Source organism: Scatophagus argus, chromosome 5 (genome assembly GCF_020382885.2).
Source record: "Scatophagus argus isolate fScaArg1 chromosome 5, fScaArg1.pri, whole genome shotgun sequence".
NCBI lineage: Eukaryota > Metazoa > Chordata > Actinopteri > Scatophagidae > Scatophagus > Scatophagus argus.
This window is the reverse complement of record NC_058497.1, coordinates 80342-103168: the sequence shown is the minus strand read 5'-3', so window position 1 is coordinate 103168 and position 22827 is coordinate 80342. Positions and strand designations below refer to the sequence as shown.

The 22827-nt window shown below is 42.8% G+C and overlaps 1 protein-coding gene across 4 annotated transcripts in view; it reads left to right on the top strand.

Moving 5' to 3' along the window:
* Positions 1-22827, top strand: part of ngef (neuronal guanine nucleotide exchange factor) — a 60841-nt gene that overhangs the window by 6879 nt on the left and 31135 nt on the right. For all 4 annotated transcript variants that reach the window (XM_046388053.1, XM_046388052.1, XM_046388054.1 and 1 more), the window contains 3 exons: positions 2174-2515; positions 2913-2977; positions 5483-5733. In XM_046388053.1, the coding sequence (XP_046244009.1) occupies positions 2174-2515; positions 2913-2977; positions 5483-5733 (658 nt within the window). The remainder of the gene's footprint in view (positions 1-2173; positions 2516-2912; positions 2978-5482; positions 5734-22827) is intronic.

Here is a 22827-nt window from a genome sequence, read left to right as displayed (position 1 = left end):
ACTCCAAATCACCAAATCCAACGAAATCTTCATCCTCGGTGTCACTTTTAAACAACTCCCCAACTCGGGAGGTAGACGATGCGCCGCTTCCTCTTCTACGTCGCTTACGTCAGACTCATCGTCAGTTGCAGTTCCAATTATTCCAGCCTTTCTGAATCCCGACAGGATGGTTTCGGTTGTCACTGAAGCCCATGCTTTGTCGATCCATTCAATGACTTCCAGGAAAGTTGCATGGCGCATTCTCCCGGTTGCCGTGAAGCTGTGCTCTCCATCCATCATCCACTGCTCCCACAGGTTACGCAAGACTGTCTTAAAGCTCCTATTCACGGAGATATCAAGTGGCTGGAGTATTTTGGTTAAGCCTCCAGGGATGATGGCAGGTATGGAGTTGAAAACTTTTAATTTATTTTTGAACTGTGGCGTGATGTGCGCTCTCATGCTATCCATCACAATCAGAGCTTTGCGTGCTCTAAAGAAGCCATCCGGTGTAGTGTAGCACTTTGTAAGCCATAAGTTCATCATTTCTTGATCCATCCACCCTTTCTCATTCACGGCGACTGCAACTGAGGAGGATTGGATTTTTGGCATGGTTTTTCTTTGAAAATGACCATTGGTGGCAATTTTGACCCATCTCCACAACATGCCAGCACCACTGTTGAAGTGTGATTTCTCATGACCAGTTGTAACTGTATTCACACTTTTTTGCCCTTTCTCTGCAACACTTCGGCCCATGGGAATGTCAAAGGTGAGGGGGACCTCGTCCATGTTATAATAACATGTTGTGCTCACTTACATGCTTTTCAATGAACTCACGGAAACTGTCGACCTTGGCTTGGAAGTCTGCTGGCAGTTTTTGGGACATTGTTGTCCTTGCTCTGATAGAGAGGCGATTGCGTTGCATGAAGCGGTAACACCAAGAAGGTCCTCCCGCAAAGTCATTTATATTCATCTCCTTGGCAACTACCTGGGCGTGGAGACGCAACTGCACTGTTGACAAACCTCTCCCAGCAGCACGTTGTTCAAGCACCCATGCGCGAACTCGTTCCTCTAAGTGCGGCCACCTAGCTTTTTGCCTGCGATTAACTTTTTTTGTTTTCTTCATTTCAGTAAGAGTAACCTCCGCTTTTCGGCAGTCCCTTACAAGTTTCTCGCTAACTCCAAACTTTCTTTCTGCTGCTCGATTACTGTTTTCGGCTGCATATTTCACTATTTGCAGCTTGTAATCTGCAGAATATGATTTTCTTTTCGTTGCCATTTTTGTTCAGCCCTTCTCAGTTGTTTTTATAAATTACCGGCAATGTTGAAATTATCAACACAGGCCTAGAGCGCCCTCTTGCGGTTTAATGTGAAAATAACATGTGAAATGATATAGTAATGTGTTAATAATTTCACACATAAGTCGCACCAGAGTATAAGTCGCACCCCCGGCCAAACTATGAAAAAAACTGCGACTTATAATCCGAAAAATACGGTAAATGCCTTTACACAGTAGGGGTGTGCCAGGTTTACCGATATAAGTTGTATGTATACTGGCATGCTGTATGAACTATTTTAAACAGTTCCTACTGCAGATTTACAACAGTTCATTAAAAGCTTCAAATAGATTCACGCCAGCTCATTTTTAAGTAACAGTGATGGATTAATCTTGTCCTCCTTCCTCATCCTCATTTGACAATCGAGAGATTTTGAGTCCATCCCATTTGACAAGACAAATAAACAGTCAACGATATTTATCAAAGCATATGTTCCACCAGTATTTCACTTTACTTGCTAACCAAGTCCCATGGCCATGTGCACCACAATTTCCTAGTCTAACTGCTCCATCGTTCAGACTTTCCCTTCATTTTTTTTCAAATTCTTGAGTTGAACTTGTGAATAACTATTTAGCCATAGTATTTAAGACCTAAGCTGTACATGTATAAAATTCCATGGTTAATTATTCAAGATTAACTATGCACAGTGTATCCCGTATTTGATTAATATGATGTTTGTGTTAGCTAGTTTCTCATATAATGTATACAAAGAAATACAAATGTAAACAAACACAACAAAAGCTCATAGGCATCTCACAATATCGAACATACCTTACAGCAATCTGAAGAGTTTCAGTTTCAAGGTAAAGATGAAGACAGCGGTTAACAGATATGATACTGTTTTTTGCTGTCATATGTAGCCCTCAGCTTTCACTACAGCTCCATCACTCCAGAACTGTGTTGCCAAGCAATGGTGAGGCCAGCAGTGGACATGCTCTGTACAACAGGGATGCTGTGGATAGTGCAAGAGGAGGTGTGGGAGGAGGGAAAAGTGTGGCCATATCTGCCTCCTCCAACAACCAGCATAAAGATCTTACAGCTGACGTGATGGCTTACCGGACTCACAGCATTCATAGCAGAGACATAAAAATGCTCTCTGAGCAAACAGCTGCAGCTTGCACTGTGCAGGAGGTCAGAGGGAAAACCACAAGCCCACAACAGCCCATTTCTGGTGGAGCAGACCAGGATAACGTCAACCTCAGGTGAGAATAAATTACATTGGAAACAGAGATGTAAAAGTGTAAATGAAAAATAATTACTTAAATAGATTTACAGTAAATAGAAGATACAAACAAAAAATGAGAAATGGTTTTAGTTCTTATTAGCATTTAATGCTTATTCTTATGAGTAATGTAATGGAGACTTAAATGACTGAACAGGGACTATATGGTTGGAATGTGAGTAAGACACAAAAGGATGTTTTTATTTGGTATCAAATTATGCAGAGTATTTCTCCTCGTGCTTGGGTTCACTCTATTGGTTTTGATGGAAAAGACTGTCTATGTGCTGAAATACACCAATACAACTGAGGAATAAAATGAATAGAGTCACACTGTGCCTGTCTGTCCAAACAAGTATTTTCTTTTTCTTTCTTGTCAGGTTGCTGAGCAATGGAGATAGCTCCCAGACAAGCTACCACAACCTGAGCATCATCAAAAACATTGGTGAGGAAAGACTTGTGAGGGTGAGAGTACTGTATACTGCATATTCCACCCATTTGCTGCTGCAACTTATCATCTCATACTTTTGAATATATCATATAGAAAAATGCATACACACACACCCACAAGATTGAGGTTGAGTCTCTCTCTAAGCTGGTATTTGGCTCTGTACATAGCTGTACACAGAGTGAACACAGAAAAATGTTTATTTGCAGGAATAAGTCGATATTTAGAGCAGCTTACTTGCAGGGCTAGAATAGACAATGTTTCTGTCTCTCATGCATTTCTGTGGTTGTATGTGCGTTTCTTACTGTCTTATGTAATTCTCAGTGCAGTTCTACACCCACCAAAGCAATCTGCAGATGGCTGCAGTATGTGAGAGATTATGCAACAGACTCATTATACAAAGTCACCTTCAGTGTTGATATACACATTGACAATGTTCCCGGATATAACTGTTCCTGTCAGCAAACTTTAGTTTTAACTGAATGAAGTAAACAATCACAAAACCAGCTGACATTTATTCTGGTGGTATAGAAAAAGATTTTTAAAAAATTAGAACTACTCACCTAACTACACAATATGTACAGTGTATCAGTTTATTACACATTAAGGGGGTGCACTTCTCTATTTCTGTGACTCTGTGCATCTCAGATTTTCAGAATAGCTCTGAATCATGATCTCTCATCACTCTAAAGAAAAGAATTTCCCCTCGGGGATAAATATAAATAAAGGAATTCTGATTCTGATTCTGATTCTCTGCGGTGGTGGGAAGAAGTCAAATACAAGCAACTGTTGGATAACTTTGTGGAGTGGTACAGCAGTAAACATCTGCTCCTTGATGTAAACAAGACAAATAATGATGGTTTTAGGAGGAAGAGAACTGCGACCAAGTCCATAAACATCATCATGGTTGAGGAGGTTAAACAGCTGATTGGACTTTGGGGCGAAGACTGATGCTAAGCAGATTTTGTTTTTTGAGGAGGCTCATATCTTTCAAAGTATGCACCAATATGCTGCATCTCTACCAGCCCATGATGGTGAGCTGGGGTCTGCTGAGGAAGTAGCACCAGTGAGTACCAGTGATGCCAGGGATGAACAAACCTGGAGCAAATTAGTCAGTGAAGGAAAAGGTTACTGAACAAACTGCCTCTCTATCAAGGATCCCTCTGTAGCACACTACAACAATAGCAGTGCTCATTTTCTAATGAAACTTATTTAGCTCTGCTGTCAAAGAGAACCTTTCACATAACACTGTACAACAGCTTGTCTCTGTGTGACAGGTGAACACATCATTGCATCATCATCTGTACATTCTGTTTTTCTCATACGTACATTGTATGGAGTCACGATCTCAGCGACAGTCTGTGCCTGAGTCACATCAGGCGTAAAAGTCACATTTATTTATTGGACATTTATTCCACTATGCACCTTGTCTTATATGTTTTTTTGCACAATTAACCTGCACTTTATAACTCATTTCTGAGTAGCAATCCGTTTACATTTGTTTACACTGTCGCTTTTTAGGCTCTTGTTTTTTACACACAGTCAATCTCGTTGACCTGCTTTCTCTGCACTCTATGGTACTTTATTTAGTATGTTTAGTCTATTTTTCCCCACTAACAGTTAGGCCTTGTTTGGTTGTTTGTTTGCTTACTTTTGATTAACCTACACTGCTGTAATTTATCAATCAATCTATCTATCTATCTATCTATCTATCTATCTGTATATATTATTCACCGCCATTTTTCCTACAGATCTGCAATTCTGAGTTTAATTTAATTGTTACACTTAACTCTTCTATGTTCTGCCCTGCCATGGTCAAAATAAAAATAAGATTAAGAATTAAGATCAGTAAGCCAGCACACTTACATATGACAGTGACATTACCAGCATTTGTACTGATACCCATGATGTCTCATCTGAAAGACACCAAGCAGGCTAAACATGTGGTTTTGTGTGACCTGGGTCTGTGAGCTATGTGCTACAGCCAATGAGATCACCCATCAGCTGAGAGGTGGGCGTCAAGTAAGAGAGATGAGCACCAGAGCGACAGCTAGAAACCACATACAACACAAAACAAAAACTGTAACATGGCTACAAGAAAAGTTCAGACAACTATTTGCTGCCCGCATATCACAATCAAGTCTCCCACCCATATCTCTATTATATTTATAGAATTTTGCTGCAAATCAGTCATCAACAACTTGGACAGCTTGTTTCTTGCAGGCATCCATATGGAAAAAAATCCTGTCACATAGCATCACAGTTTTTCCTTTGTCAATTCTTGAACATGTTTACGTGACATAACAAAGTTGGAGACCAGACAGAGTCACTAGGGATTCCTCTTGATGAGAGATCTCGAAATGTGTGATGTGTAGTTTGCAAAAGTATAGCAGTATGACAACTTTGAAAGTAATAATATGTGACCAAGGCATTAGGCATAATCCAGGCCTTTGCAAAGGCAAGAATTTCTACATATTTACCTATTTCCTTATGACCCTGCAGCCTTCCTGTACCAGGAATACCGGGATACCTCCAAGCAGCAGGAGATTGAGCAACGACGCCAACGTGAGAACCTTACTCCTCAGGTTATGGCAGGGAGTGTGGAGACAGGGTCCACTGTCATGTCCCCTCCAGTGTTACAGCTGCAGCTGAGAAACAGTACTCACTCACTGAGCTTGTGGCAGAATCTGAAGGCTGTACAGGCCAGTGGCCTGCTCACCCAGTTACCACAAAAAGAAGTCATAATGCAAGAGGTAAGGGTGAAGTATTATTTTGGTGTATATAAAGACCTATCTTATCTTATTTTATAAACATTAGCCATCAAATATTGAATTAAGCATTAGATTTTTCATTGTTAAAGAAATCATTCATTGGCAAAGTGGATGTAATTTGGGGCCACAACATTGGTCATAAACAGTTGCAAGTTTATCTCTTTGACTATCTGTTTAACCATTTGTTTTTTTTTAAGTCACTATATCTCATTGAAAATTTTTTGAATTTAAATCAGCCTTATTGAGCTATCTCTACTGTTCAGTCAAGGTATGCTATGCTAAAAAAAAACCAAATAGAATAATAATAATAAAAAATATTATTTTTCTTCTTATTAGGGCCCAACATGGAAAATACAAAAAAATGTTTTTTACAATGTTTTTTTGAGACTTGATTGTGAACATCAAAGAGTTATAGGAACTCACACACTGCTAAGTCTATGTCAGTCTAATATAACAGTCCTTCAAAAAAATCAGAGAAGGACCCAGAAAAATTCCAAAAATGACAGTCAATAATATATACAATGTTTACCAGAATGACCATCCGCTCAAGTGCATGACTAATACATGAAGAGGAAAAATGCAACCCTAATACTCTAATAGAGGAGTAAAGTTAATGTTTTGCTACCCCTGATTTTGTTTTACTGTTTTCAACAACTGACAAAAACAAACAAGAACAGGCACATTTTTTAGTTGGTTCAGTTGAAACTGTTGGTGATCATTTGACACACCGTGCTTTGGCTGTGTATGACATTCTGTTAGTCTGCATTTCCTGAGAGAAAAATGTCATTTTTGAGCATGGGCTGAGAGAACATAGGGAAAGATAATGTATGTCGAATAAACTGGTTGATCCACTATCATCAAAACACCAAACTGAATTGCATGCTGCCCACCTAACATTAGCTCGCTTATCAGGCAGGATTAGACTGTGTTGAGGGACACAGATCAAAAAGTCAAATCTTTATAGTGTAACGTGGCTATTAATGTTAATTTTTGATTTCTAATTTCTTCTGTCTGATGAGTATTAATTACTACATTATGTTGTTACAAATGCAAAACTCCCAGTACCTGTTTCATATTAAAAGACCTCCAGCATTTCAATAGACAGAAACCCTTAATTTCTTAACAAGGCTTTTATTGTGAAACATTTGCAGTACGATGTTGTTGAAAACTAATTTGCATCACCCAGTCTCTCCTCACACAACAGCACACTAACCTAAAGAGTTTCAAAAGTTGCCTTCTGTGTAATAAATAATCCTTGATTTGAGATAATGTAAGTAAAAATGATTTGAATTTGAGCAATTCATTCCTGCATAACATGACGACTACACCAGCTAATGGTACTATTGTGAACTGCTGACACCTGTGTGCAAATTAACAGGTGGGATTAGAATTAGATACTTGTTGGCAGTTTAATTCATACAGTTGTTTCTGCTTTGTTCCATCTCCAGGTTAAACAGTGCTTCAGCATATTTAATTATCTAAATCATATTGTGATGTGTTGTCAGTCTATTTCATTTGTAAATTGTTTGTCTTTGCTTCTGCTTGAATATGACTTAGTAGCCTGCAACCTGCTACCAATTTAATCTACAGTAAATAATGTTTTTATAAATACAATTTCAAATATGAAATAACACTTCTTCTAAAAATCATTTCCTATCCTGATCCATTCTTTGTTTTCATGGCACCTCAGTGTAGCTAACCCAGATTAGTATAGGTTACTGTTTTTTTGTCTTAATCCAAGTGGTGTGGTGATGTAGAAAAATGTAGGAAATTTGTTTTTAATTACATTTTTTGTTTAACTAACTTAACAAGTGTGCTCCCTCATTTCGAAACATAATCAGGTGCCCATTGTCATCCTTATAGGAAATTACACTGACAAAAAGTGGAAGTGGTTCTTCTTTGCAGTTTATGTTGACAGACATCAGGGCTCTCAAGTTTTGAACTGAGTTCAGAGTGAGATTTTGTTGGCGGCAGTGGTGGGGGTTTCAAAAATTCATACAAATAAAAACATTTATTCAATTCAGTTTTAAAGGTGGTGGGATCTTGGGGCATGGGGATATCCATGTCCTCTTCCTGTGGCTCATGGAGAGGAAGTAGTTCCTGAAATCTAAAAAGAGCACCATGTGTAAAGAACTGATTAAGGATTCGTTTTGTGACCATGATCAAAATTAAACTTAACAAAGTATTCAATATGTTGAAATCCTGGAAAATGTGGAGACCCTTGCCTGTCTACAAAGTATAGGGCATCTTCCACCCCACACTCAGCCCTCTGCTGCACATCAACAAATCGTGCGTGCTTCAGAAGGGCCTCCTTGAAGGGGAGGTTGTAGAGTCCATAGTCCACAGCCCTGACCAGAAACGCCAGTGCTGCCTGCTGGAATAGCTGCACCTCCTGAGCTGTGATTTCTCCAGCCTGAAGGAGCCGGGTGAGGGTAGCTCTGGTGGTGAAGCCACCATTTAGCTTTTCTCCTACCAGACAGAGAACAGAAAGAGATAAAGCAAATTAAGTACATGTAGTTTAAACAATATCTCAGAATCACAGCCACTTTTTATTTACTAAATGCATCAGGTAGAGACACAGGAATTTGACTTAGCAATCAGCACTTTAACTCAAAACTAGACAAACAGTAAGTGCACATAGATTCAGCAAGATATGCACAATAATTGCAAGTGATTGAAGGTATTCCTCTGTAAGCATGCCATTTTATCCATAGACTACATGTATAAGCCTACATGTATTTTATGCCTGTTCCATCAGATCAAAGATATCACCAAACTCAAAACAACAAAAAGTATATTTGAGGTCAATGGAAATCAAAAGATGAGATGACTTGCCGTACTCATAGTACATCGTCCTCTTCAACGTCAATCATCAGAGTAGCGAGATCAGTGTCACTGGCATTAATACCTAAATCTGACCTGGATACAGCAAGACTATTTTTGATTGGCTGTTCGGTAGCTATATTCTATTTGATCGGCTGGTGTGTTGCAGGCACCTTCTGAACTCTGGGGGGAACCAACTTGATTCCTACCTGTTCCACTAGCGGCACAACTTGGTGGACGTTACCCTGCTAATTTCTCTGCGTGAGAAATACAAGGTGTGGCGTGTGAGCGTGTGAAATGGTATAAATGCGTGAATCTCACGCTCAGTGCGTGAGACTTGAGAGGAGATTTTAGACCTCCAAGACACTCCATGGCTAGACCGGAGACGTCAAGGATCACATTCTCTGCCTTTCTAGTCAGAAGAAGCAGCTGTACTACCAGGAGAAACGTGTGTTCATCTTTCCTTATTTTTCCCCGGAGGTAGTCAGGAAGCGAGCTGCCTTTGCTGATGTGAAACGGCTTCTGAAAGACGCCCCTGATGTGAAATTCGGGCTGTGCTTTCCTTCTAATCTTCGGATCAGGTTTATGATCTTATGAGGACCCGGAGCTGGCCAAGGCTTACATGTCACCGCCGTGATTATGACCAGGTTATAGGTTCAACGACATTGGACCAGGTAATGCTAATGGTTATTTAAGCTGACTTACTTACGCTTTAAAACTAGTAAGGCTACGATGCCAGCTAATCTTGTTGGAAAAATCACCTGGACTTGACATTTAAACAGACTGAACAATGACTGTTGCCTACTACTTCAGGACTGTTGAGTAATGTTATTGATGGCTGCATTTGCATAAGTCCTCTTTGCGTAGGAGCATTTATTAGATGGAGACATAGTGTATGTTGCCGGTTATGCTGTTGTCCCTTGGAGCCAAAGACGTTTTACTTTTGTTACTCTGTTTTGTTACTCTTTTGTTACTCTGTTACTCTTTTCTTACTCGGTTTGTTTTTTCTTTCTTACAAAGGACTGCTTACGTTCACTTTTTTATTATTATTTTTACTTTTTTTATGACCACAGTTTTCTATCTGGCCTAATATGACATGATATGCTACGTAGTGTTGCTCAGTTGCAGTCCTTTCTCTCATTTGTCCTGGCCTAATTTGTTGTACTTAACACAGTTGTGCCTAATGTTCTTCCACTTTCTAGTAACATGCTCCAGATATGTTGTAATGGTATGTTCATGTACTCGGATGTGTTATTTATGAACACAAAGACTTTAATAATAATAATAAATTTATTTTATATAGCGCTTTTCATTAAAACTCAAAGACACTTTACAGTGGTTTAAAAGAGACACTTACATAATTAGGTTAAAACTACATTATGTCACAAAAGTGAGTACACCCTTCACACCTTTGTGAATATTTTATTATACCTTTTCATGGGAGAGCACTAAAGAAATGAAACTTTGCTACAATGTTAAGTAGTCTGTATACAGCTTGTATAACAGTGAAAAATTTCTGTCCCTTCAGAATAACTCAACACACAGCCATTGACAGTGTACTCACTTTTGTTGCCAGCGGTTTAGACATTAATGGCTGTGTGTTGAATTATTTTGAAAGGACAGCAAATTTTCATTGTTATACAAGCTGTACACTGTAAGCTGTTGGGTGGGTGGGGGGTTTGTTGTAGATGGTAGCGATTTTTTCTTGGAAAAATGACAGGAAGGCGTTGCACTTGTCAGTAGTGAAGGAGTATTCTGCTGGCAAGGGAAGGCAGAGGGGGGGAATAGATTTGAGGTTTCTGAAGATTATTTTCCACTTCTGTATGGGGGTGGGGGTGGGAATGTTGAAGTCCATGGTTTTTGCCAGATAGTCTGAGATGCTGAAGTTGAGGCTCTTTCCGGATGGTTTGGCGGTGGACGAGGAAGAGGAAGTGGACAGGACAGATGTAAACAATGCTAGTCAGCTGGTGTGCACGGAGTGTTGGATGTTGGCGGCGAGTATAGAATCCCACAGTTTGTTTGCGTATAGTCTGTCAGAGAAAAATGACGATCGATTCCAACACGGGAAAAAAATTTTTCATGCTGAGGAGGCTGCTAAAGCAATCAACACTTTGTGTCAGCAATGGTAGCGGACCACTAATAAAAACAGTTTTCCCGGGGCACTGAAAGGTGTGGAAAAGAGATCGAAAGTCACTTTTGGTCAACTCAGACTGTTGGCGAGCCGTGTTGTTAGAGCCTATGTAGACAATGATGTGATAGATGGAGGGAGGAAGTGACTGAAATATGGCTGATTCGCTGACTTTTTCTAATGGGAATAGGATGTTATATATAATAGGATAGGGTTATTGCTTTAACAGCTCTGGGGAAGCTGTCCCTGAGTCTGTTTGTGCTGGTTTTAATGTTTCTGTACCGCTTTCCTGATGGAAGTGGTATAAATATTTCGTTGCGCGGGTGGGTGGGGTCTGTAGCAATCATGGCCATGGTCCACAACAACCAACCAACGGATGTGATCGACATACTATGACTCATCCGTCAAAATTGCCCTTGCACTACCATGGCGACAGAGTTTTCATTTTCCCTGACTACACTGGGGAGGTCTCGGCACAACGACAGGCCTTTACAAACATGACAAAATGCTCTCTCCGTTTTCCAGCCAAGCTCCTTGTCGACTACAACAATACATCGAAGACCTTCATGTCACTGGCGGGTGATGAACTCGTTAGGCTCAGCAGATGAATCTTAACTCCTATAAGTTATAGACTATCATCATTGTATATCTACATATACACATATTTCCAGATTACCGTATTTTCACGACTATAAGGCGCATATAAACGTCTTAGATTTTTTTCAAAATGTGCAGCGCGCCCTATCGTCCAGAGCGCCCTATCTGTGTGCGGACGTAGTTGGCAAGGTGGCCAGAGCTGGAGGAAAGACTGGAGCAATGGATCGTCGAGCAAAGAGCGGGTGGGAGGAGCGTTTCGACGGTCACCATTCGGCTTAGAGCAGTAAAGTTCGCGGAGGAAATGAAAATTCAACATTTCCACGGAGGTCCGTCTTGGTGCTTCCGGTTCATGAAGCGGTGCCATTTCTCCATCCGGAGCAGGACGACGGTAGCACAGCAGCGTCCGGCGGATTATTGTGAGAAGCTGGCGAACTTCCGCTCTTTCTGCAGCAGACACATCGCCGACAAAAACATCCAGCCGAGCCACATCACCAACATGGACGAGGTGCCGCTGACGTTCGACATCCCGGTGAGTCACACGGTGGAAAAGAAGGGAACCAGCACGGTAGCGATACGCACAACGGGGTACGAAAAGGCTTCGTTTACCGTTGTGCTCGGCTGCCATGCTAACGGACAGAAACTGCCGCCGATGGTGATTTTTAAGAGAAAGACTTTGCCTAAAGAGACGTTTCCAGCAGGCGTCATTATTAAGGCAAACGAAAAGGGCTGGATGGACGAGGAAATGATGAAGGATTGGCTGAGGCAGGTGTATGTACGGAGACCGGGTGGTTTTTTCCACACATCACAATCGCTGCTGGTTTGTGATTCCATGCGTGCCCATCTCACCGCCGACGTCAAAAAGCAAGTGAAGCAGATGAACGCTACGCTTGCTGTGATTCCGGGAGGTCTGACGAAGGAACTCCAACCGCTGGACATCAGCGTGAACCGGCCGTTCAAAGTGAGGCTGCGAGCGGCGTGGGAGCGGTGGATGACCGAAGGAGACCACAGTTTCACAAAGACTGGAAGGCAGCGCCGGGCGAGTTATGCCACAGTTTGTGACTGGATTGTAGCTGCTTGGGCTAACGTGTCTGCTGGCACTGTTGTTCGAGCTTTTGCTAAAGTCGGCATCATTTCTGGGGAGCCGCACGGCACGGACTCTGACTCTGACAGTGAGGAACGTGAACCTGCCATGTGTGATTTAGCGCAGCTGTTCAATTCCGACACAGAGGATGAGGACTTCAATGGGTTTGAGTGACTGTTACCGGTAATGTGCTTGTTTTAGTGTTGTTGTAATTAATACTTAAATAAAGCACAACCAAACTCAGTTTTGCTCCCGATCTATTTTTAAATATGCACATGTGTGTTGTCAGGCGGGCGTACGTAGTATATGAATACACACAGGGGCGGACGTGTATATAAAACGTGTATATAAAACCCGCGCCCTATCTTCAGATGCGCCTTATCTGTGTGTTAAATACAATAATTGCACACATAACTGAGACTGCGCCTTTTCGTACGGTGCGCCTTTTCGTCGTGAAAATACGGTAACTATTTTCCTACGCAGTGGTTTGATAGATGCTTTCTCGGGTGCATGAATCATGCACTGGGACAATTTTATTTATTACCTTCTGATTGCATTCATATTGATGGGTGCCACCTGTAATGTGTACTTACTTATGTGTGTACCTTTTCATGTATATGCAAATTCTTCTTTTCGTAATTTTTGTTTAAAAAAAATCCTTAAGTTGGATTTTTTATATGCTGCACTGGTCATACCTTCCCACCTTTTATATCTCAGTAAGCGTTTGTTCTGGATTTCGCTTAGATTGAACACGTTTGTGGGTGCAATTTAAACATTAGTTTGCTGGAGGTGCACATGGGGGCTCGTGGTAATTTGGCTTTTCAGTGTGCAGTTAGGCTGGCTCCGTTTCCTGGCAGCCTCCTGGTTGGTTAGTGATGTTTCACCTAGCTCTTTTAGCGGGTTCGAGTTTTGTGGGGGTTTAACTTGTTTGCATTTATCTGTCAGTTTTGTCACTTGCTGTTGCCAGCCCTTTGTATGTCATTTGCTCATTTAGATTAGGAATGAGTTGTATCACTTTCACTACCTGGAATTGTAGGGGTATGGGCAAAGCTCTTAAACATGGTAAAGTGTTTTCACATTTAAAGTCCCTGTCTTCTGATATTGTTTTTTTTGCAGGAGACCCATATCCATCCTTCCGAGCAGAGGTGGTTAAGATCTGTGTGGGTGTCTCAGGTGTACCAGTCCACGTTTTCATCCAAGGCGAGGGGGGTTGCCATTCTTGTTCGCAGAACCATTTGATTTCTATTCAAAACACAATCTACTGATCCAGGTGGGAGGTTCATGCTTGTCACGAGTATGGTCAACTCAGTCCTGTTAGTTCTCTTAAACATTTACGCCCCCAATTTCGATAGCCCTGTAAAATATTCAACCTTGTCATGCAATATAATGATTATAATATAATTATTGGTGGCGACTTTAACTGTTATTTTGATCCACTAATGGATAGGTCCTCCTTGTCCATGGCCCCATCATTGAAAGCCGTCTCTGTACTTGATAATCTTAGTAAATCTCTGGACCTGGTTGACATTTGGAGGCACCAGCACCTTTAAAGAGACAGTATTCTTTCCTCTCCCTCATGCATGGCAGCTTCACTAGACTTGACTATCTGCTGGTTGACTCTAGACTTATTTCGAAGGTAACAAGTTCGACTTACCATAGTATCTTAATTTTGGACCATGCACCCCTCTCAATGGTAATTCACTTTTAATCTTTATGCCCCTCAGCATATTTGGAAATTTAACCCCTCTCTATATTTAGATGACACTTTCAGTGGTTACTTACGGACTAAGGTTGCAATGACAATGGATCTGTTTCAGATTCTACTTTGTGGGAGTCCTTTGAAGTCGTTATTAGAGGACATATCATCTCATATCAAGCATCTCGCAAAAGGGCCAGGCTGAATTAGCTGAACTGGAGGAGGACTACTGTAACACAGGCTCTGAAGACACACTTAGCTCTATTCTGAAAGTGAAATATGAATACAACCATACTCTGTGCAAGCAGGTCGGGAATTATATCCGTTGATTTAAGTAGAAGCACTTTGAGCTGGGCGAGAAGAGGAGGTTTGACAAAGGTTTAACTACTATCAAGGACCTCTACATTGATGATCATTTTGCATCTTTTGCTCAGCTCCAGGCAAAGTTCAAACTCCCTACAATTCAATTTTTTTTTTTGCTACTTACAAATTAGGAATTTTGTTAAGAAATCCTTTTCTTGTCTAGATGTGACCCCCATACAACATGTCTTCTATGATATTATGACCAAACCTCCCACCTCCAAGCATCTGATCTTTCGGTTTTTTAACCTCTTTTCAAAGGCAACCCCCTCTCTCCTTATTAAAGAGGCGTGGATCAAGGACGCTGGTGAAGTAATCTCTGATTTATGGGCGAAAGGGTTAAACAGGATAAAGTTATGGTCATTCAGTGTAAAGTACTTCATAGATTGCACTATTCCAAGACTAAATTTAATAGAATTTTTCCTGCTGTTTCCCCCAATTGTGATAAATGTAAACTAGCTGATGATACTCTTGGGCATCTTTTCTGGTCCCGCTCCCAGCTTACAGGTTTTTGAGTTGACATTTTTAATTTGTACAGTGCTGTTTATAACAGACAACTGGTTCCTGACTGTCTCTTAGTGACTCTGGGCTGCTCCAGCTGCTCTTTGGCTCCTCCCTCATGTTTGGTACGGTTAGTGCAAAACGGGTCATCCTAAAGTGGAAGGAGTGGAAGTCAGCTTCCCCTCTTGCTTCAAAAGGTGGCTAAATGATATGGTTTCCTGTTTATACTTGGAAGAAGTTCAGTTTTCCATGTCTAATTCCCTAGATAGATAGATAGATAGCTAGATAAATACTTTACTGATCCCGAGGGAAATTCAAGATAAGTTCAAGAAGATCTGGGGCCCTTTCATAGAACGTATCAGGAAGGACAGACCACAACCTCCCATTACTGGGAAATTACAGTGTTACAGCAGCAAACAGGATATAGAGGGTGCAAAGCATGCAAGAATAAGGGAAGAATGCGCCTTCAAAAAGAATAAATACACAGGAAACAAATACCTGCAGCTGTACACAGTACAGAAAAGAAAAATACTATTCACACTAGAGTCCCTCAAGTTATGATTAGTGGATGGATTGATTATTGTACCGATTTGTTTCAGGAAAAAACTAAGTATGTATGTACTGATCCTAGTAGTAGTGTTACATGAGTAAGGATTATTGCACCATTATTACTACACATGTATTATTGCAGGTCTCGTGTGACCATTTGTCCCATTTATTGCACATGATTTATTGTCCAGTTAACACATTCAACAGCTTAAATGTCCAGTCTATCGGCTGTGCTTGTTGTGGAGTCTGACAGCAGTGGGCAGGAAGGATCGGCAGTACCTCTCCTTCACACAGCACAGGTATAGCAGTCTGTCACTGAAGCAGCTGCCCAGTGCTGTCAGAGTGCCCTGCATGGGGTGGGAGGGGGTCTCCAGCATGGACGACAACTTGACTATCGTCTTCCTGTCACCCACCTCATCCACTGAGTCCAAGGGGGGAAGCCCAGGACTGAGGTGGCCCTCCTCACCAGTCTTTCCAGCCTCTTTTTGTCCCGGGCAGAGATGCTGTCTGCCCAGCAGGCCACACCATAAAAGATGGCTGATGCCACCACAGAGTCATAAAAACTCCTGAGGAATGGACCCTGTATTCCAAAGGCCCTCAGTCTCCTGAGCCGGTAGAGTCTGCTCTGGTCCTTTTTGTACAGGGCGTCAGTGTTGTCAGTCCAGTCCAGTTTATTGTTGAGGTGAACGCCCAGGTACTTGTAGGAGATGACTATCTCAATGTCTGTTCCCTGGATGTTCACCAGTGCAGGTGGGGTGTGTTGGTGCCTGCTGAAGTCCACCACCAGCTCCTTGGTTTTACCCGCGTTGATTTGGAAGCGGTTCTCCTGGCACCAATCCACAAATCCCTGGATGAGTTCTCGATACTCTCGGTCGTCTCCGTCCATGATGAGGCCGACGATCGCAGAGTCATCTGAGAACTTCTGTAGGTGGCAGGTTGGGGTGTTGTACCTGAAATCAGAGGTATAGATAGTGAACAGAAAGGGAGCCAGAACTGTTCCCTGTGGTGCACCTGTACTACAGAGAAGCATGTCAGACTCACCGCTCTGCATCCTCACATACTGTGGCCTGTTTATCAGGTAGTCCATGGTCCAGGCACTGAGGTGGTGGTCTACTCCTGCACATTTCAGCTTGTCTCCCAGCAGGGTGGGCTGGATGGTGTTGAAGGCACTGGAGAAGTCGAAGAACATGATCCTCACAGTGCTCCCAGCCCTCTCCAGGTGAGATAGCGATGTGTGCAGGAGGTAGATAATGGCATCCTCCACTCCAATTCCTGGCTGGTAGGCAAACTGCAGCGGGTCCATCAATGAGCTCACCAGCAGGCGCAGGTGGACGAGGACGAGTCTCTCCAAAGTCTTCATCAGGTGAGACGTCAGTGCCACTGGTCTGCAACTGCTGAGGTCTTTCGGATGAGGGGTCTTTGACACTGGTACCAGGCATAATGTCTTCCACAGCTGTGGGACTCTGGCCAACGACAGGCTCGGGTTGAACATGTGCTGGAACATCCCACACAGCTGGTTGGCGCAGGATCTCAAGAGCCTGGGACTGAAGCCATCTGGACCTGCTGCCTTCCTCACCTTCAGCTTCCTCAGCTGATTCCTCACCTGCGAGGCTGTAACAGACAGGCTTGAGCAGAGAGCAGGGGTGCTGGGGACTGAAGAGGGGGAGCCCATGTCTGCAGATGGGGTGTGAAGTGGCCGAGGGCTGAATGCTGGGGGAGGGGGTGCAGTTCACAGTAGGAGAAGTGGGGGGTAGCAGTGGGGACTGAGTGGGGGAGGTGCAGGCACCACATCGACCCTGTTGAAAAACTGGTTCAACTCGTTTGCCCACACCTGGTCCCCCCAAGTCAGTCTTGGGTTCCTTGTGGCCTGAGATGGTCTTCATGCCCTGCCAGAATCCGCTGATGTTATTATTCTGCAGCTGGTTCTCCATCTTCTTCCTGTAACACCTTTTCCCCTCTCTGATTCTTCTCCTAAGCTGGAGCTGCACAGACTTCAACTCCTCTCTATTCCCTGACATGAAGGCTCTCTTCTTCTCCTTCAGGAGAGCCTTGATGTCAGGGGTGATCCAGGGTTTGTTGTTGGAGAAGCACCGTATGGTCCTGGTGGGTACAGTGTTCTCCACGCAGAAGTTGATATAGTCTGTAACTGTGTGATTCAGGCTGTCAATATCCTCCCCGTGGGCATCACTGAAGACTGAGGAGCTAAAACAGTCCTTTAAAGCCTCTTCAGCTTCATCAGACCATTTCTTCACTGTGCGGGTCACAGCTGGCTGCCTGTGCACCAGAGGTTTGTACACAGGCTGGAGGGGCACCAGGTTGTGGTCAGCTCTGCCCAGCGGGTGGAGGGGGAGTGATGTGTATGCCTCCTTGGTGGTCCAGTATTTTATTGTCTCTGGTGTGGCAGGTAACATACTGAGTAAATGAAGTTAGAGAGGATGAAGGAGCAGCGTGATTGAAGTCTCCAGAGATGAGGAGCAGGGCGTTGGGGTGCTGTGTCTGCAGCCTGCTCACAGCTGAGAGCAGCTGAGAGCAGGACGTCACAGGCCGCTTCGCCGTTAGCAGATGGAGGGATATACACATCGCGATGACCTGCGTAAATTCCCTCGGGATGTAGTAGGGTCACATGCTAACCACTAACAGTTAAATGTCCTTGCTGCAGAGTTGTTCTTTGATAGTGATGTGCCCTGGGTTACACCATCTATCATTCACAAACATTACCAGCCTTCCTCCTTTCCTCTTACTGCTCTCTTTCGTCCTGTAGCCCGTATAAGTCGGAAGTCGTGCAACTCGGCCAACGCGTCCGGATTCCCCGTCGTTAGCCACGACTCCGTAAACAGCATCAGGCTAGCCTCCCAGAAGTCCCTCTCGTGCTGGATTAGCGCCGTGAGCTCGTCCATCTTGTTGGGGAGAGATCTTACATTCCCCATTGTGACCTCGCGGCGCCTGCACAACACCCCCGTTTCTTCAGCCTCAGCTCACGGGGGACATCGGGTCTCTCTGCAAACAGTTGCCGGGATTTAGCCCGTATTGCTAACACCTGGTCTCTACTGTAAGCAATGGAGCCGTGGCTCTGCTCTGGATCCCTGTACGCGGTCGTAAAAAGTGCAAGAACAAAAAGGAAAACTAGTGCAAACTGCACAAATGTAGCGTCCATGTTTGCGCAGTTAAAACAAAGAAACAAGAGCACACAAGAAGAAGGTAATAATTACAAAAAACTCAAGAAAAGCTCAAAGGTGAGCCGGACCTGCTGCAACAGGCTGCCACTCCCCACAGCACCGAAACCGGAAGTTTGGGCTTAATGGACACATTTTTTAAAAATATAGAAATTCCCAATGTAAAAGAGGACTCTAGAGAAACCTTAGATGACCCCATTACCTTAGATGAAATAAAAATGCTATTACATGTATGCAAAGTGTCCTGGTCCAGACTGTTTTGCAACAGAATTTTATAAGAACTTTTCCCTAAAACCGAGTCCCTCACTTAAAGCTGTATTTGAGGACAGTTTGGATGTATCAGTCCTCCCTCCAACGCTTCATCAGGCGTCAGTATCCCTTCTTTTGAAAAAAGGCAAGGATCCTCTTAATTGCTCCTCTTATCGTCCAATTAGCCTTCTAAATGGCAACATCAAGATACTGGCTAAAGTACTCCATCTCCGCCTTGAGTCTGTTTTGCCTACAGTTATTTCCCCAGACCAAACAGGCTTTATTAAAAATAGACAGTCTTTCTTTAATGTTAGGCAAGTATTCAATATCCTTTACTCTTCATCTCTGTCACAACATCCAGAGGTTCTTTTGTCCCTGGATGCCGAGTAAACCTTTGATCGTGTGGAGTGGGGCTTCCTGTTTTATGTTCTCTGTAGATTTGGCTCTGGTGATGTTTTCATTTCCTGGATTAAATTGCTATACACTTCGCCATTGGCCTCAGAACAAATGATACACTTTCATCATATTTTCCGCTTCAGCATGGAACAAGACAGGGGTGTCCATTATTATCCATTATATATGCTTTTTGCATTGGCTGTGGAGCCTCTGGCAATCTCAATTCAGCACTGTACTGACATTAAGAGGATTTTCAGAACAAACCAGAAACACAAAATTTCACTATATGTCGATGATGTTCTTCTCTATGCTTCTACCCCCCTTCATCTATCCCGCATATCCTCAACATGCTTAAGGAATTATATAATATGTATAATTTATTTATATATATATTATATATATATATTAATTTATATATTATATAAACTTAATTTTGATAAAGTTGAACTTTTACCGATTACTCCTGCTGCCAGACAGTTATCTTTTGACTCTTTGCTGTTTAAAGTAACAAATAATCAATTGAGTTATCTTGACAAACAATAAAATCCCACTCTCAACTGTTGAAGGCCAACTTTACTCCACTCTTAGGGTGTACCCACAAAGATCTTATTCATTAGTCCGGTGTGCCTCTATCACTGGCTGGACAAATCAATACAGTTAAAATGAATATATGTTCTTATATTTATTTTAGTGTGTTCCATATTTCATCCCAAAGCCCTCCTTTAAAAAACTTGATCATATTATTTCATCATTCATTTGGAAAAATAAAACTCCTTGAATTCGGAAATTATTCCTACAAAGACAAAACCTGTGTGGTGGGATGACTTTACCGAACTTTCAAATATATTATTGCGCAGCAAATATCAAAAGCTTATTGTACTAGTTACAGGATTCTTCCACCTTTGACATTCCTGCCTGGTTACAGATTGAGTCTAGTTCTTGCACTCGTATCTCGCTCTCTGCCCTTCTGTGTTCATCAGTTCTGTTGCATACTCCCCAGGACTGTCAAAACCCTGTTATCTTACATTCTTTGAAAATTTGGTCTCAGTTTAGAAAACACTATGGATTAGTTTCCATGTCTACTTATGCCCCAATCACGGCAAACCATCTGTTTCCAGCCTCCATTCATAGACAATGTATTTGATCAGTGGTTCAAAATGGAGTTTTAAACATCAGACGGTTGTATAAAGAAGATATTTCTATGTCATTTGACCAAATTAAAAATGAGTTTGCCTTACCAAGACATCATTTCTTCCGATATTTGCAAGTTAGGCACTAAAGTCAGTTCACTGGATTTCCTGCTTTACCTCCTAAGATTTCTTAGATTTAAACCTAGAAAAAACACCAAGCATTAATGGAATATTATCTAGGCTCTTTTCAGCTATATTTGATATGGAAAACTCATCACTATAGCAATTAATAAGGAGTATTAGGAAAAGGATTTAGAAACTGAGATATCAGAAGTTCAGTGGTCTAAAATACTGAAACATATTCACTCTTCATCTATTTGTGTAAGGCATGGCCTTATTCAATTTAAGATTGTACACCGGCTTCATATGTCTAAGGTTAAGCTTTCAAAAATTTTCCCTGGGGTCAGTCCTATGTGTGATAGATGATTTATCATACATTTTGGTCTTGTCCCAGCCTAACAGCATACTGGTCCTGGTATATTTGAAGTTTACTCAGTGATTGCACATCAGACAATTGAGCCATTCCCTTTTCTTGGACTTTTTGATGTACCATCTGAGGATCTTATCCTGATAAAAGGACAGTTGAACATAATGGCCTACTCAGCTCTCTTAGCAAGGCGTCTCATCCTTCTGAATTGTAAGAGTGACCACTCTCCCTTAACTATGCAATTTTTCTGCACTTTTCTTCTGGTTTTAATCATGTTTGGAGTACTTTTATCATGCTGGTCCCTTGTCCTGCCAGAGATGCACCGGGACCCCATTGTTTACATGAGGGATCAGTTGATTGGCCTCCAACACAGTGGTGTCTTTGGCCAAAAACATGAAATCCCTGGGGAGCTCAGAAGGAAACGTCGGGGATGCAGAGCAGGGAAGAGACGGCGACTGGCGACAAGGAGGTATAGACCGTACCTTCCATCTATTATTATGGGAAATGTTACTGGCAAATAAAATGGACGAGCTAACGGCACTCATGAGGAGTCAGCGTGTGTTTCAGGAGGCCTCGGTGACGTACTTCACTGAGACTTGGCTCCTTGACCGAACTCTACTTGTGAGTTTACCCGGCTTTCACTGTGTAACAGGAGTTGCAGAGAGATCGGCAAGAGAGCAGGAGGAGGCGTCGCTATCTACGTGAACAACAAATGGTGCAACCCCTTAGGCATCACGGTGAAGGAAGGAGTTTGTGCAGTCCGGACTTCGAACTGCTGGTGGCTCTGTCCATATTATTTGCCCTGTGAGTTTTCACATGGCATCATTCTCTGTGTTTACATTCCACCAACTGCCGACGCGACACGACGTGGGCTGCTGGCGTCATCATCTCTACGACCACTGGACTTCAGACTCAGCATCCTGATGCCTTCATTGCTATATCTGGGAATTATAACCATGTCATTATGGACTCAACCCTGCCCAACAGTTTGTGGATGCAGAACAAGTGGACTTCAGGAGGATGAGTACCCCCCACAACCCTATCAACATCAACTGTACTGAAGTGGACATTGTGGACTGCTACAAGTATCTAGGGGTCCACATGGACAATAAACTGGACTGGACAGTCAACACCAATGCCCTTTGCAGGAAAGGGCACAGTTCCCTTTTCCTCCTGAGAATACTCAGGTCTTTTAATGTCTGCATGACAGTCCTTCAGATGTTTTACCACTCAGTGGTATACTGTGGTGTGCTGGGGCAGCAGGGTGAAGACAGTTGATGCCAACAGGCTCGATAAGCTCATCAGGAGAGCTGGCTCTGTTCTGGGAGTGGAACTGCCATCTCTGGCAGAGGTGTCTGAGCAGAGGATGCTGAGGAAACTGCTCAACATCCTCAACAACAAGTCACACCCCCTGCATGCCACACTAAAATCCTACCGCAGCGCCTTCAGTCGTAGACTGAGACCGCCGAGGTGCTCCACATAACGGCATAGAAGAAAGAAGAAAGAAGAAAGTGACTTATTTTGTCATTGGAGGGAACTCACTCCAACGAAATTCGTGCTCTGCATTTAACCCACCCCCCACACACAACAAACCTGGGGCAGTGGGCAACCGCGTGCAGCGCCCGGGGAGCAGTGGGGGTTAGGTACCTTGCTCAAGGGTACCTCAGCCATGGACACCAGTACGGGGAATCGAACCAGCGACCCACCGGTTACGGGTCCGATACCCTAATTGCTGATTCACGACTGCCCCATTGAGGGAAGTCCTTCCTCCCTGTGGCTGTCAAATTCTTCAACTCATCCCCTTTCTCCACATAGGACAATAACAGTTTATCCTGCACTACAATTAACACTTTAAGATTGTATCTGCATCTTATCCGTTGTCATTCTGCACCTTATCTGCTGTTAT